We start from the raw sequence: 15,762 nt of genomic DNA, 5'->3' as shown, positions 1-15,762 counted from the left end.
GCACCTGAGGATATACAAAATAGTTATAATTGCATCTTACCTGGTAGAATATGTCTATGTTGCAGCCTAAAAGGGAAATATACAGAATTTACAATATACTGAAAAGTTATGAATCAAGTATTGGCAACACAAGATATTCTCTACATTCTATACGTTAATGCAGTAGAAGGATATTATTTGTTCACAACTAATTAGATACACAGTGCAACTAGCATTCAGTATTATGCCATGAACTATTACAATTTGACCAAGAAACAATCTGAAAAATGTATACAGGCTTAAATGGTGATTGTATCTGTATTCCAAGTCAACATTTCAGTCTGCAGACCTTTTTCAAGGCAAGTACAGCAATGACAGCACTACATTCTGAAGAGAACTAAATATTGGCACTGATGATAGGATTTTGCATCACAATTACTTGCAGCAGGTCACCTTAGCTAATTATAGCAGGGAAGATTGCACTTAAATTACAGATACTTGTTTACAGTTTTATCCACTCCCTTTCTTTTAAAGTCACAAACACCTTTTTAGTGAGCATCAATATAATTTGTATTCAGTATTCCAATATAAACAAGACAAGGAAGGTTGTAGGTCAATCTTAATAGTAGTGGCAGTAGGTCAGGAGGTAGAGGGGTCATTTGGGAACACGAAAGTTCCTTGTTCGTTCTCCGCCTCCTCCTGCCTTAGTTTAGTGTCCTTGAGCAAGACACTGAACCCCACCTGCTCCATGTGTGCTGTTCAATAGTTGCCAACTGGTGATGGATTTGATTAGGAGGACAAATACCTGGTATGTGAAAATGTACTTGACCAATACCGCAACAACAACTAAAGGGGACACATGTATTATTATAAACCAAAACAGCAAAATACATAAGGGTCTATGGAAAGGAATAGGAGTAACTCACCCTGGTATGAGCTATATACCACTGATGCAAGTTTCCATAATCTAGCTGTGCAATGCCACCAAGTGGCCAACATAATAAATACAATAATCATGTTCTTGAATTGCTGTGTCTAGGTGGATACAAGTACTGGAGTATATCTGGAGAATGGCAAGAGACTGCTGAGAATCTACAGAGTCCAATCAGAACATGCAGGCCAATTTGCCTGTAAGGCCCAGAACTTAGCAGGAGAGGCTCGCAGAGAATATAATATAGTAGTGCAAGGTGAGTACATATACCATAAACAATGTCTCTGTGTTTCTACTGTTCAATTAGTGATTCACTGACATCTACAATACATGGCATGTTTATGTGTAGTCACCTGGTTTTAACCAGCCTGTCTGCCATGTTACAGCCCCACCAGTGATCTCAGGAACATCTAGGTTACAGGAGCTGTCTGTGGTATTGGGACAGGAAGTGGAGTTCCAATGTCGGGTCAGTGGGAGACCAGCTCCCAGGGTGGAATGGAGCCGCGATGGAGAGTAAGCATGATGGCTTTCTCCATGACATCCACCAATACACCTGCAGTATAATGTACAGGAACTAATAATCTGACTCGGCCCACCACCCTGTCTTTTTCTCCAGGGTTCTGTCCCGTGATGGGGACCCTCATGTGGTGTTTTTAGAAGATGGCCAGGTGTTGAAGGTGAAGTCTGTGAGGCTGAGGGACCAGGGACTCTATCAGTGTCTGGCCAGGAACAATGCAGGGACTCAGATGCGCCAGTTCAGGCTCACCGTGCAAGGTTAAACCGCTGCCTTGAAATTCACCCTCTCTGTCTTTACAATCATAAAAAAACATCCATTTAAAAAAGTTTACACCTCAATGTATATGAAGTACACAGAGTCTGGGGTCATCCATCTAGTTTGTACCTCTGTCTCTCCACAGCTCCCCCCACCATCAGCGGCCCCAGTGAGACCACTGAGGTATCAGTGGTGCTGGGTTTCCCCACGGTCCTAGCCTGTGATGTTGAGGGCTCTCCCACTCCCAGTATCACCTGGCTGAAAGACAACCATCCCATCGTGTCCAGTACTCAGCTGACCTACACCCAAGGTGGGCAGGCTCTGCGACTTGGCTCAGCACAGGGAGACAGCACAGGCTTCTATACATGCCGGGCCACCAACCCAGCTGGAACTGCTCTCAGACATTATTCACTCAGTGTCCTGGGTAAGAGATAAGCCCTGCACGAGTCTGGTCTTACCTCATGTAGATATATTTATTTGGGGATCATCAGTGTGTAATTAATAAATGTTTTCTCATCAGTTCCACCACAGATAGAAGGAGACTCCACATCCCTGACCTTTGGTGGCAGGGAGGAGAAAGTACGGATCAATGGGACTTTAACGATATCCTGCCTTGCCAAAGGCTTCCCTGAACCCAAGACTCAGTGGTTTAAAGATGGACAGGTTGGCTCGTGGCAGTTTCATTCACGTGTATAGTTAATATTTTGCACACATAAGTGAGTGTTATAAGTTATTGCTTTATTGTTTTCTTAATAGTTGCTGAATGGAATCATCCATGCTGGTGTTCAAGTGAGTGAACATGTTCTACACATAGAAAATGCCATGCTGTCCCATGAAGGCCTGTACACCTGTGTCGTCACCAACACTGCAGGAGAAGACAAGAGAGACTTTCATGTTACCATTCAGGGTGAGAAACCAGCTCGCCTTTCTCACACAATAATCATACAGCCTCGACTTGAACACACTAAAACATGGATGAGCCAGGATGACAAAATATTTAAGTAAAAGAAAATCCCTCAATAATACACTAATTTTACCTCCTCATTCACTAGTAGAACCTATCATTTTTGCCAGTTGCTTGAAGCACTTGGACTACATTTGTACCCACTACTACTGACGACCATAAAGACGACGTTAGTGGCAACTTTAGTGATGACCTAGTCATGATTCGCTACCTTACTTGCGACCTAGTCATAATTGGCCAGCCAATGATAATCTGAACGGCATAAAAACCCATACTCTGAACCATGCAATGCAGAGTGAGTGGCAACAGAAGCTAATGTTATGAGCGAACTGGAGCTAGAGGACAACCATAACAAAACACAGTCGGAAACGAACAAAAACGGGCGCTACAAGAGCTTGTTGCACCTGGCAGTTATGACTGAGAGTCATTCTTGTTTTATTTTTGTGTAAGTGTTACATCAAACAGCTGGCATATGGCTTTGTAATTCCCTCAGTACAGACGACAGCGACGAGTTCTTTATATACTGGCAGGATTTATTTTGGTTCAATCCAGACCGTGAAAACTGTATAGCAAAAAACATATACACAAATACAATAATCACTAGTCAAAATAATAACAAACACATACAGTAATATCTCAAACATTGTCTTGAATAATGTCACTTTCAATTACTGTATACACATACACTTTGGTTGCATATAATCCACATAAGGCTTACTGTCCATTTGTTTAACTGAAGTCAAAATATCTCAAATAAAATAACTCAAATAATCATTACACCAAAACCAATCATTGAGTTAACTTATAGAAACAGACTCTTTTCTTATTGAATGTATAAATATCACAGTTGGCAGGTACAGTGACCCTAATCTGACCTTTTTCTTGTCAGTTCCTCCAATATTCCAGCGGGTGAATAACAGGGAAGCAGCCTGGGGCCTGAGAGATGAAGAGGACGATGACGACGATGAAGGCATGACGGAGAAGATGGAAGTGGTCCTGGGTCATCCCATCAGCCTGTCCTGTGAGAGCAACGCTATCCCCCCACCCAAGCTCAGCTGGTTCAGAGATGGACGCCAACTTACCGCTGCTGATGGAGTGCTGCTGCTTCCAGGTCTTTACCGTATGATATCAACTTGACCGGCAAAGTTGCTGTTCTGTAATAAAACAAGAAGTCCCAAGAGGCTGTGCTTTACAGTAATTTTAGAACAGCTAAGGGGTGTTGTCAGGCTCAGCTCCCATGCATCAACCTTTTTTCCCCCCTTTTTTGTGGATTTGTGTTCTCAGGTGGACAGGTACTACAGATTCCCCGGGTGCAGAGAGATGATGGTGGAAAATATACCTGTCAAGCTGTCAATGAGGCCGGGGAGGACCACATGCACTTTGACCTGGAGGTCCTGGGTAAGCATGTACATGTCTATCTCAGTCATTTTCAACCTTTTTATTTCAAGGACCCCCCACCCAGTTTGATATGCATTAGGCCATACACCCCCATTTGATATGAATTAGATCTCTGGGACCCCACCCATTAGACCAGGGGTGTCGAACTCAACTTGGGGCGAGGGCTGCATTGGTCAAAAGGTCACTTGATGGGGGCCACAACCAGTTGCGCACGCACGCTCGATGTCTCAGTCAGTCACTGCTATAATCTATCTATCTATCTGTCTATGTATGCTCAGACCCAGCCAGCCAGCCAGCCACACACACACACACACATAGTGCTCAGACCCAGCCAGCCACACACATAGCTCCGTAAGGGAGTGGTTGCACCACTCAAAATATCTTCAAAAAACTGAAGAAGCTACTGGAGATTGGAGAACCTGATTTGGACATGATCTGATGCAGGACAATGTCACTATGACAGAAAGAGAAGATGGGTCTGGCCACATTCATTCACCCCATAATCTCAGTGGAAATTGGGGAATATGTTGACAATAGTCGACAGCTCTGCCGATTAATAATCGATTCATTGAACCCACCCCCCATATTAATCAATATCAGATACAACTTAGAAGATTTTATATTATGCACATGCCATGGTCACATAACCATTATATGTTGAGTGCATGCTTTGATGGTTACAGTTTTATAATCAGTTTTGATGAGTAAACCTTTGTGGAGATCTTCTCAGTTCTCATTGTATGCTAGTTACTGCCATTCAGGATGGAAAATTAAATCCATTTGGATTTGGGGAGAAGTAGTTTCATAAGGGGCTGGTATGAAGTACTTGATATAAAGAGAACATGTTCAGTTCACTAGTCTACACTCTACTCTACACCTGCCTTCATTTAATCTGATTGTCAGTCTGGCAGGCACTTAACAAGCGATCGTTAACTGTGTCTGTTAGAGAGAGGGGCAGAGAAGAGTGGCTTTGCTCAACTTGATTTATACTTATATTCTCCACTCTGATGAAGGTACATGTTCGATGTATCATGCAGCCTTACTTATTAGCCTATATTTTAGCTATTAAAAAAAAATATATATATATATATATATTTTTTTTTTGTTGCTTGAGGCAGGCGGGCCGCATAAGACGACGCATGCGGCCCACGGATCACCAGTTTGACACCCCTGCATTGACCATCATTAGAAATTCACTATGGTGAAATGTGATTGATTGTTTGATTGATTGTATTTCCTTTCTCCAAACAGTCCCTCCAGTCATCATGGGCTCATCAGAAGAGTTTAGGGAGGACATAGGAGCGGTGGTGAACAGCACGGTCATTCTGCATTGTGATGTGAGCGGTCACCCGGCACCGTCCATCTCCTGGCTGAGGGGTGGGCAGCCGGTGCACATAGACACACAGCATCATATCAGTGGGGATGGAACCCAACTCCAGGTGGGTCAGTGTTATGTAAGGCGGGAAAAGGATCATGTGCTGTGAAAAATGTTCATTAAAGTAGGCTTCCCTGGGGAAGAGATGCACTGTGTAGAATACTACTATTTTTAGTGAGCAATCAGTGATTTATGTTTTACTTGTAAAATGGATAGTTGTAAATTACTCATATAAACACACACCTGTGACCGCATTACATCAGCATTACTGCGCCAAATAAATTGTTCCAAATGGCATATTGTGCTGAGAAATTAGATTTACTGGATAGGGGTAGAGTCTAAACTAATTTTGGCTCTGTACTTGGTCTGCTCTCCTTTCCTTTCCTCTCGTTTCCACAAAATGTCTTTGTCTCGTGGCGTGTTGTGAGCTTGTAGATTGGGTATATCTGGCGAATGTGCACGCGCCCCCAGAATAAATGGTGCTGTAAGCATGCTTTCCACTGCACTTGTGTGTTGCTGTGTCTGTTGCTTGGCAACGATTCTGCTAAATGTCACTGAAGAACTACATCTATTTGGCAGAAGAATATGCTATCTATAAATTGTTGCATTTTTTTAATGCTGTTTTTATTTTATGAAACATTGCCAAGTATATATAGTAACCTTTTTATGTAAGCAATAAGCCATGCAAGGCTTTTTTAAACAATAGCTGTAAACCATGACATCTTGGGACATATTGCTTCATTCAATGATGCACTGCTTCACACTCATTTAGTGATACAACCTTTAGTCTATGGATATAAAGGTGGAAAGACGGAAAACGACACCTGAATTAAAAGAATAAACATACATTTATTAACACGAAATACACAATTACAAAAATCTTAGACAATGAATACAAACAATACAAAGCCTAATTGAACTAATAGAACCCAACTATAAACCTAACATAAACACAACCAAGCAACAAACAATCAAGACAAAATGTAATTTAAAAGCAACTCAAATCAAAGGTCTCTCTCAGCAGACTTGGTTACAGTCTCAGAGAAAGACAAAGTCTTTCAAGGACGGGACTAAGGTTTGGTTTGAATGAGGACCGATTTCCCACTGCCGAAGCTGACTGTCATGAGTGAGCTTTAGTGGCCCCAAATGGTGCATTCAATTAATCGATATGGCAATATATCGATTGAACATTCCGGACGATAGGTGAATCGATCGAGAGCCTGTTGTATCAATATGGCAATAAACAGCATGAATTATCCCGGTGACGCAGTGTTGACAAACGTACCTCTGTTTAACGTTATCAAAGCCCTCCTTGCAAGTTGCAATGCACTCCCTTCCCAGACCCCTTGTTAGGATTTATTTTAATTTAAAGATCTCTGTGGGCCTGAAAGTGTTTTATTGTATTTGTGCAACATGGTTATTATTTTTGAATAAATGTATAATCGATATATATAACGATATATCGATATACATCGTATCGTGGCCTGTGTATCGTGATACATATCTATCGTGAGATTGCAAGCAATATCCACCACTAGTGGCCCCCAGCCAATCCACTGCGTAGGCGTCATGGGGCTGATTAGAGCCAGCCAATCGGTGGTGAGAACAGCAGCTGGCAGTCTCCAGTGATCAAGCTGTTTGCACTAAGCTAGGTAGCAGCCTGGGAAACAAGAATGACTCAGTCATAATAATTGCCAGGTGCAATAAGCTCTTGTAGTGCCTGCTTTCGTTTGTTTCCCACGTTCTTTTTTTGGTTCACTCACTGTGTTATGTTCTCGCTCCAGTTTGCCACTTGCTCTGCGTTGTGGCGTTCAGAGTATGGGTATTTATACCGTTCAGACTGGGTTTTATGGGTAAAACTCCCATTGGCTTAGGAGGCAGCCAATCATGACTAGTTGACGATCGCTAGTAAGGTCGCTAGAAGGCAGCCAGTCATGACTAGGTCGTCACTAAAGTCGTCTTTACGGTCGTCAGTAGTGGTGTAGTCCAGGCGCTTTTCAAGCACCTGGCAAAAATAAATCAAGAAAAATGCTGCTGTCATTGTTGTCCCTGAACGTGTTCAATGAACAATCGTTTACGATCCCGTTCATATTTTGGGTGAACGTGAACTGAACGTACTGTATTTCTGCTTGATGAACGTTATTGAGAACTCGTTCATTTCTGCCGTGTGTGAACGTCAGAACACTACAGTTCACTTCGTTCAATAGTGTCAGATTTCCATAGAGCCTTTCAGGCGAAACCCCAGCTAAATCACAACGTAAACAGGCCTTAATATGTAGTGGACACAAATTAACGTAATCAATCTCTGCCTTGCACTTCTCTGGAGCACACAGCTCACAACTGGTTGATGATGCTCGTGCTGCCGCTGATGCATGCAGACAGTCAGATACAGAACATTTCCCGACCCACAACACACTGAGGTAAACTTGTTGCTTGATTAAACTTGCCACCGAAAGATAGATTCCAATAGCTTATTTTTGCATGGAGGAGTGCTGTTTGTACATAAATTGCCTCGGCCAACAAAACACATCTCCCTCCCACAGTGAAGCCTGTTTATTCTTCGTCGTACGAAGTGTTGCATGCTGTAAATTCGCATTGCGTCCGCCACATGTTGTGAGCTTGTGGATCAGCTATTTTCAGCACGTGGCAATATGCAGGCTGTGAGTGAGAGTCAATGCTACGTTCAGAAAAGTTTGCCTTTACAATTAAAGCATTAGAACTTCTACAAGTTGGGGCTTAATTTTCACATATAAAGACAAAGGCAAAGTGGAATAGGATTACGCATTCGTTGGCATTTCACATTGCAAAAGGGTGCAGGAAGAGTGGGCACATGGCACCTAAACATTGTGGGCACCTCAGTGTTAAATTGGCTTTCCAAAATGTAAAATAAATAAATAATAATAAATAATTTGTCCCATTTGGGTAATGAGATCTTGTAAAAGTTGTCACTTATTAATCCCAAAGTGATTTGTTTTTGAAGGTTTGGATTTTATTCCCAAATAAAGTCTGTGGTTCTACAGTATATGGCTATGGGCTGTGGCAAATTGACAATAATTGTGACCATAGCTCGCAGCAACGTATTGGCAAAATAAATAAAGAACAAAAAAGAACTAAACTAGTTCATTTTTGGAACCGTGAACTTTTTTTGTTCCGATTTTTGAATGATGAACTATGAACTGAAGTAGTTCATGTAGAAAGTGAACTTTCCCAACACTGGCTGCTGGACACTATACCGAGAACAATTTGCACATGTATATTTGATTTGACAATGCTATATACAATATGACAAGACTATATGCACTTGTGTATTTGATTTGATTATACTCTTGAATCTTCTTTTTCTTTCTCTCCTTGCTCTTTTTCACACTGTCCCTTTCTTTAAAAAAAATGTTTTTTATTTTTATAAAAATGCTATTCTACTGTTATTGTCTATGCTGCTGCATTGTCTGAAGGAAGCTAAACCAAAATAAGTTTTACTCTTATGTACTTGTACACAAGATGTAACAATAAAGTACAACCTTGAACCTTCCTTGAACCTTGAACAGTGTGACATAAGTCGATTTGCTGCAAGCAGCTGTGGCAAATCTGTGGCAACAAACTCTCCACCAAACAGGAAACGAGAGTAATACAAAATACATGCAGTAGTGGAATTAGTGAAATACGTCTGGCCGTAACATATACCGTAGTTACACACATTGACATCTATAAGAGCTGCCAAATTCAACCATGTTTTCTACTGTTGTCCTTTCAACAGCCCTAGCCGAACATTGCTGTTTAACTTTCCCATCATCCTTCCTCTTCCCTTTCAGCTGCTTAGTGTCCAGGTGTTCGACATGGCCGAGTACGCGTGTGTTGCCGAGAACAAAGTCGGAACCGTTGAGAAACACTTCAGTCTGACCGTTCAAGGTGAGTGAAGCAATTCATCAATTTGTCCCGCTATTCTTTATCTGACAAATATTGAAACAGATGTCATGTGAAGAAAAGATGTGAAGAATATCTCTTTCTCTTTATCCAATTCACTCCCATTCAGCTCCCTCCGTTCATACTGTGGACAATATATTATATTTAAAATAACTTATTTACATAATATAATTTCTGTTATAATACAAACAGATGGTCTCTGTAGAATGGGAGAAAGAAAAATGTAAATGCACTTTTCTTCTTCCCCAGTTCCTCCAAGGATAAGCGGACAGAAGGAGGAGGAGGTGAGTGTGATTGAGGGCCACATGGTGTCCCTGTTGTGTGAAGTTCTTCAGGCCTACCCTCCTCCAGAGATCACCTGGACCAGAGACGGACAGATCCTACAATTTAGCACAGGCATCCATATCCTGCCAGGTCAGCAACATTTAGCACCGTCCATGCATGAACACAGTGTACTACTAGTCACGTCAATCCCTAATATCCGTGCGACTAAATATTGAAATACACCAAGCCGACGGCTGGCTGAAAACATTGGGGATAGTGTGCTTGGTGCCTCGTAGAAGAAGTAAGGAGCCTGATTAAAATATGAATCGGCACTTGGCCTTTGCCTGTAGTCTGAGCCAATCAGCCTACTGAGTAGGAGAAGCCATTTGTTGTGCAAATGAGGAGGTGACTGAGATCTCCATACAGTGAGAACATTGCGAGGAGGTGACTGAGACTCCTCCATACAGTCAGAACACTGTTAGGCGGTGACTGAGACTCCTCCATACAGTGAGAACACTGAGAGGAGGTGACTGAGACTCCTCCATACAGTGAGAACACTGGAAGGAGGTGACTGAGACTCCTCCATACAGTGAGAACACTGAGAGGAGGTGACTGAGACTCCTCCATACAGTGAGAACACTGAGAGGAGGTGACTGAGACTCCTCCATACAGTGAGAACACTGGAAGGAGGTGACTGAGACTCCTCCATACAGTGAGAACACTGAGAGGAGGTGACTGAGACTCCTCCATACAGTGAGAACACTGGAAGGAGGTGACTGAGACTCCTCCATACAGTGAGAACACTGGAAGGAGGTGACTGAGACTCCTCCATACAGTGAGAACACTGAGAGGCGGTGACTGAGACTCCTCCATACAGTGAGAACACTGAGAGGAGGTGACTGAGACTCCTCCATACAGTCAGAACACTGTTAGGCGGTGACTGAGACTCCTCCATACAGTGAGAACACTGAGAGGAGGTGACTGAGACTCCTCCATACAGTGAGAACACTGGAAGGAGGTGACTGAGACTCCTCCATACAGTCAGAACACTGAGAGGAGGTGACTGAGACTCCTCCATACAGTGAGAACACTGAGAGGAGGTGACTGAGACTCCTCCATACAGTGAGAACACTGAGAGGAGGTGACTGAGACTCCTCCATACAGTGAGAACACTGAGAGGAGGTGACTGAGACTCCTCCATACAGTGAGAACACTGAGAGGAGGTGACTGAGACTCCTCCATACAGTGAGAACACTGAGAGGAGGTGACTGAGACTCCTCCATACAGTGAGAACACTGAGAGGAGGTGACTGAGACTCCTCCATACAGTGAGAACACTGAGAGGAGGTGACTGAGACTCCTCCATACAGTGAGAACACTGAGAGGAGGTGACTGAGACTCCTCCATACAGTGAGAACACTGAGAGGAGGTGACTGAGACTCCTCCATACAGTGAGAACACTGAGAGGAGGTGACTGAGACTCCTCCATACAGTGAGAACACTGAGAGGAGGTGACTGAGACTCCTCCATACAGTGAGAACACTGAGAGGAGGTGACTGAGACTCCTCCATACAGTGAGAACACTGAGAGGAGGTGACTGAGACTCCTCCATACAGTGAGAACACTGTTAGGCGGTGACTGAGACTCCTCCATACAGTGAGAACACTGATAATTTGAATTAGTTTTTTAAACACTGCCGACCCTTATCGCTGTGATCCCCCACTGTTGTCGGTCGACATTCGGCTCGGTCTGTTTCCTGTTCCTTAAAGACGGCATCTGTCTTTACTCTGTTCTATTTTGAGTCATCCGCAGAATGCAATTTTAAGTTTCATTAGATTATCGCACAAATATTAAATCTTTTACTATATGCCTGGCTGTTGTATTGTGCAGGTGGTCAGATGCTGCAGTTGCCCCGGGCTAGAGTAGAGGATGCAGGACAGTACGTCTGCACGGCCACCAATTCAGCTGGCCAGGATCAGAAGAGCATCCTGCTGAGTGTTTATGGTAAGAGACATGCTAGTAGCATCTGCGCAGTTCAGCAACACTCACAGATGATCTAATCACAAAACACTGCTGAGCCATATAATATGACCCACAGAACAGCCCTGGAGGCGGCAGGACAATGGCCCTATGACTGTTCACCGCAAAACCAGATGTGACAGCCGTTAGTTAAGGATTGAGTAATGCTCCTATGAAATGAGTCATGGTGAGATCATCTCACTGTCCTGTCATCATGTTCCGATAGTTTTGCCCACTCTGAAGCCTCGTCTGGACACTGAGTCAGAGCTGGAGACTCCTCAGGTGGGCTCCTCTGTCACCCTGCGCTGCGAGGCCAGGGGTCTCCCGAAACCTGAGGTCACATGGTACAGGAATGGGCAGCAGCTGGTACCAGGGAATGGCCTGAGGATGGATGATCACCTTCTTGAGATCATTGGAGTGCAGGTCAGAGTTCCGTCTCATATAATAATAACAACAATAACGTATTAGTATTTATTTCCTGATTAACCACTTGAACCCTAGCATCCCCATCGGCTAACATTCGGTGAAAATAGATCTAGAATCGAATAGAATAGACTTTATTTGCCATTTGCACAAGTGCATGAGTTCAGCCCCCAGGGTCAGCATTAAAAAAGACATATAGAGAAATACAGATAAGACGGGGACAAACCTTCAATCCTAGAAAAAATAAGTACTTCATAGTAAAAACAGTGGAAAATATAGTGCAACTTTTGTGATTCAGGTAATTTGTGCAAAAGATAGGGCCTACTGCAATTCAATTAATCTACAAGCTCAAAATGCTTCACCATGCGTTGCAATGTGATGTGGCTAATATATTTGGGGTAGACTAGGGAAAAAGGTGCAGACCAAGTATAGAAGCCTGGGGAACCCGGTCAACAAAGTATTATGTTTTACGTGGTTAATTACTCTGTCCTGTTTTTCTGGTCCATAGTTGGCAGATGGTGGCACCTATACCTGCAAGGTATCCAATGTAGCAGGACAGGTGGACCGGACCTTCAGGTTAACAGTTCATGGTGAGACATGCATCATCTGTTGTGTTTTGACATACATACTGTATATACCCATTACATATTTTTCTTGCATTTGAGGACTAGTGTATGGGAGCTCTTTTTTCTTTCAATATGTTTGATCTGTGTATGGGAGCTTTTACTTTAAATCTTCTCCTACCCACCTGTTGCCTTTGTATGCAAAATACTTGTTTTTTATTATAATAAGTCAGTGAATACTCAAGTTTCTACATGAGATTAATTAAACTTTACCAGTAATTTGAATTAATTTTATAAGATGAAAATGATGAAAATCAGTTATTAACGAGAATCTTCTCTGACCATTTGTATATTAACTGATATTAGACCTAGACCAGAGGAACAGAAATCGGAGCAGATTCTCTGATAGTTTCCTAGGTCTTTTATCCACCAGGAGCTGATGAGTGAGTGAGCACCACTGCAATTAATCAGTAACTCACTGCAGCTGTAATGGGAGGAACACAGGGGAGACCTGTTTCGGTTTCAGTTTTACTCACAATATCCCTGTCACCATAGTTCCTCCTGTCCTGGATGGACCTCTCCATGAGTCACTGATCCAGACAATGGGCTCCCGAGTCACCCTGCTGTGTGAGGCCTCAGGGGTCCCTGTTCCCAGCATCACGTGGCTCAAGGATGGAACTCCCATTGGTAAGAGGAGTGGAAGTGAATGGTTGTGGGGAAACTGCATATCTAAAAATGTCCTCTCAACAGGGAAATTAGTGTTACCGAAAATCAGTAAATATGATAGAGCATAGGAATGTATGACACCTGGCATAATTTCATGATTTTGCACTCCAGAAAGCAGTCTACATTGGCAATGGTCTGTTCGGGGCAACAGGCTAGAGCTGGGGCCTTTATCGCTGTCCCACGCAGGGACATACAGCTGTGTAGCCAAGAACGGCCAGGGGATGACACAGAAGGACTATACACTCACTGTGCAGGGTAAAGAACAGTGCTTGCAATATGGCATATTCACACCAAAATGTTTTTACTTATAAAGTTATATAGTTCCTTTGAAACAGATTGGATGTGATATTTTAAGTCTTTGCTCCACATCCTCTCAGTATCTCCAGCCATCATGGATTCCGGCCACTCGACAGAACTGAGTGCTCCAATGGGAGAGTCGCTGACTCTGGAGTGCAAAGCTTCTGGGTCCCCCACACCTCAGCTGAGCTGGCTAAAGAACGGACTGACTCTGGAGGGATCAGACACTCGCCATATAGAGTAAGCCTTCATCATTCATGGCCTCTGATTTACTTTGACTGACTAGTAGTGAAGGCATATTGTTGTCAGTGTTCGATTTGTAAAAAAACAACAGGTGGGATATTTTCTTACCTACTTAAGACCTATATTTTGTTCACGTGTTGTGATGCGACACGTTGTGAGCTTGTAGATCTTCTGTAGATCCTCCTCACACACACAGATGCAGCGTTATTGCATAAATAATTACAGTAGTAATGCATTCGTTTTTCAACAGTATAACACCAGATGGCACCACCTTAACCTTACTGATGCTGAGCCCTGAGGACTCTGGGACATACACTTGTCTGGCTATGAGTCCCGCTGGCCAGGAGAGCAAAATCTACACCCTCTTTGTCCTGGGTCAGTTTTTCTGGAAAGCAACGAGTGTATTGATGCATTTGCTGTCCTGTATAGTTCAATAAATAATGCATGGCTCCACTACCTCTGCCAGGGTTTGGGGGCTCAATTAACACGGAGACCACATGTGCTAAAAATATAAAATGATTAAATGCAAAACTGTGTTTTTGGGTTCAAGTGTACAGACACATGGCATAGGTTAATGGTATTTGAGTAGTCTCAAACTTTCTGTACTACGTTAATCAATATGACATTCACATCACAGTGCCCCCATCTATCTCTGGCGAGACCACTGTGCCAAGAGAGGTACAAACCACCCAGGACGGTGTGGTGACCCTGGAATGTCACGCAGCAGGCAACCCTCCACCTCAGATCAGCTGGTTGAAGAATGGACGGCCTCTGCTCCTCTCTCCCCGCACACGCCTCCTCTCTGCTGACTCTGTGCTTCGGTCAGTACATTAAATATAACATTCCTTGCTCATGGGGCCTCTGTGGCATAGAGATAAAACACTCCCCCACCTAGGGGTGTCCGGGTGGCGCAGGGGGAAAGTTCCTGCCCGCCACTGTGGAGACTGGGGCTAGATTACTCTTGCTGCGGTGCCTCCTGCTTGGCTTGGACAAACACATTTGCAAATGTTCAGAGGTGGGAATCTGGCAGGGAGGGTGATCTCTGTCGCTGTAATAGCAACCCCCTACAGGTTGGTTGGGGCACCTGTTCAGCAGGGAGGAGAACTGGGAGGGATAGCTTGTTATGACCTCCCAGTGAAACTCCTCAGTGTCGGGTGAAAAGAAGGGGATGACGACTCCATGCGTATCGGAGGAGACTTGTGGTTGTCTATACCCTCAACAGTAGCAGCAGGTAGCGTTTGGCAGTGACGGGGACAATTCAAAGTATAAAAATAAAAAAAAACACCCCCCACCACAGAGACCCCGACCAATTATCGCGAACAATGCCTGCAGCTTCGCCACCCAGCTTTGACGAACACAATGGCAGTGTTCAGGAGACAGACTATGTCCTTGTTGCTGCATTAGCGACCCCTGCTGGATCATTAGGGAATATGATAATCGATGAGGGGATCTTGGGGAGAGAGATTGAACCTCTGCACGCATTACATTCTCCTAGTGAAAATCTGTGTAAAAAATGTCTAGTGTATCCATGTGTATCAGAGGAGAGAGAGAGAGAGAGAGAGAGACAGACATGTTCTACATCTACAGCCTACCCCAGCAAACAGTGGGAGGTTTGGCAGTAACAGGAACCACAGTACACATTGGGAATTAAATTGGGGAGAAAATGGGGAAAACTCAAACCAAACCAAACAAACAGAACCATATAATTTATGAACGGCAGAATGTTTCCAGTTGTTCTTTTGATGGATGTGTTCCCTTTCTGTATGTCTAGGATTTCTCCTGTACAGTTGTCTGACTCTGGAGTGTACACTTGTGTGGCTCGCAGCCGAGCCGGTCTTGCAGAGCTCATCTATGATCTTCAAGTCCAAGGTTAGCCAGTGTTCCCAGT

At 43.6% G+C, this 15,762-nt stretch overlaps 1 protein-coding gene across 1 annotated transcript in view; it reads left to right on the top strand.

Moving 5' to 3' along the window:
• The window catches only part of hmcn2 (hemicentin 2), a 74,397-nt gene that overhangs the window by 30,989 nt on the left and 27,646 nt on the right, over positions 1-15,762 (top strand). The window contains exons 28-47 of the mRNA XM_083784666.1: positions 1,019-1,166; positions 1,297-1,423; positions 1,527-1,684; positions 1,828-2,106; positions 2,203-2,345; positions 2,439-2,589; positions 3,536-3,757; positions 3,931-4,044; positions 5,296-5,483; positions 9,229-9,325; positions 9,590-9,754; positions 11,494-11,607; positions 11,849-12,045; positions 12,554-12,635; positions 13,164-13,295; positions 13,446-13,589; positions 13,712-13,871; positions 14,125-14,249; positions 14,512-14,695; positions 15,646-15,743. Of these exons, the coding sequence (XP_083640792.1) occupies positions 1,019-1,166; positions 1,297-1,423; positions 1,527-1,684; positions 1,828-2,106; positions 2,203-2,345; positions 2,439-2,589; positions 3,536-3,757; positions 3,931-4,044; positions 5,296-5,483; positions 9,229-9,325; positions 9,590-9,754; positions 11,494-11,607; positions 11,849-12,045; positions 12,554-12,635; positions 13,164-13,295; positions 13,446-13,589; positions 13,712-13,871; positions 14,125-14,249; positions 14,512-14,695; positions 15,646-15,743 (3,028 nt within the window). The remainder of the gene's footprint in view (positions 1-1,018; positions 1,167-1,296; positions 1,424-1,526; positions 1,685-1,827; positions 2,107-2,202; positions 2,346-2,438; positions 2,590-3,535; positions 3,758-3,930; positions 4,045-5,295; positions 5,484-9,228; positions 9,326-9,589; positions 9,755-11,493; positions 11,608-11,848; positions 12,046-12,553; positions 12,636-13,163; positions 13,296-13,445; positions 13,590-13,711; positions 13,872-14,124; positions 14,250-14,511; positions 14,696-15,645; positions 15,744-15,762) is intronic.

Source organism: Protomyctophum parallelum (assembly GCF_964188405.1).
Source record: "Protomyctophum parallelum genome assembly, chromosome: 15".
NCBI classification, from domain to species: Eukaryota; Metazoa; Chordata; class Actinopteri; order Myctophiformes; family Myctophidae; genus Protomyctophum; species Protomyctophum parallelum.
The sequence above is the reverse complement of the archived record's forward strand: the minus strand, read 5'-3'. Positions and strand labels throughout refer to the sequence as shown.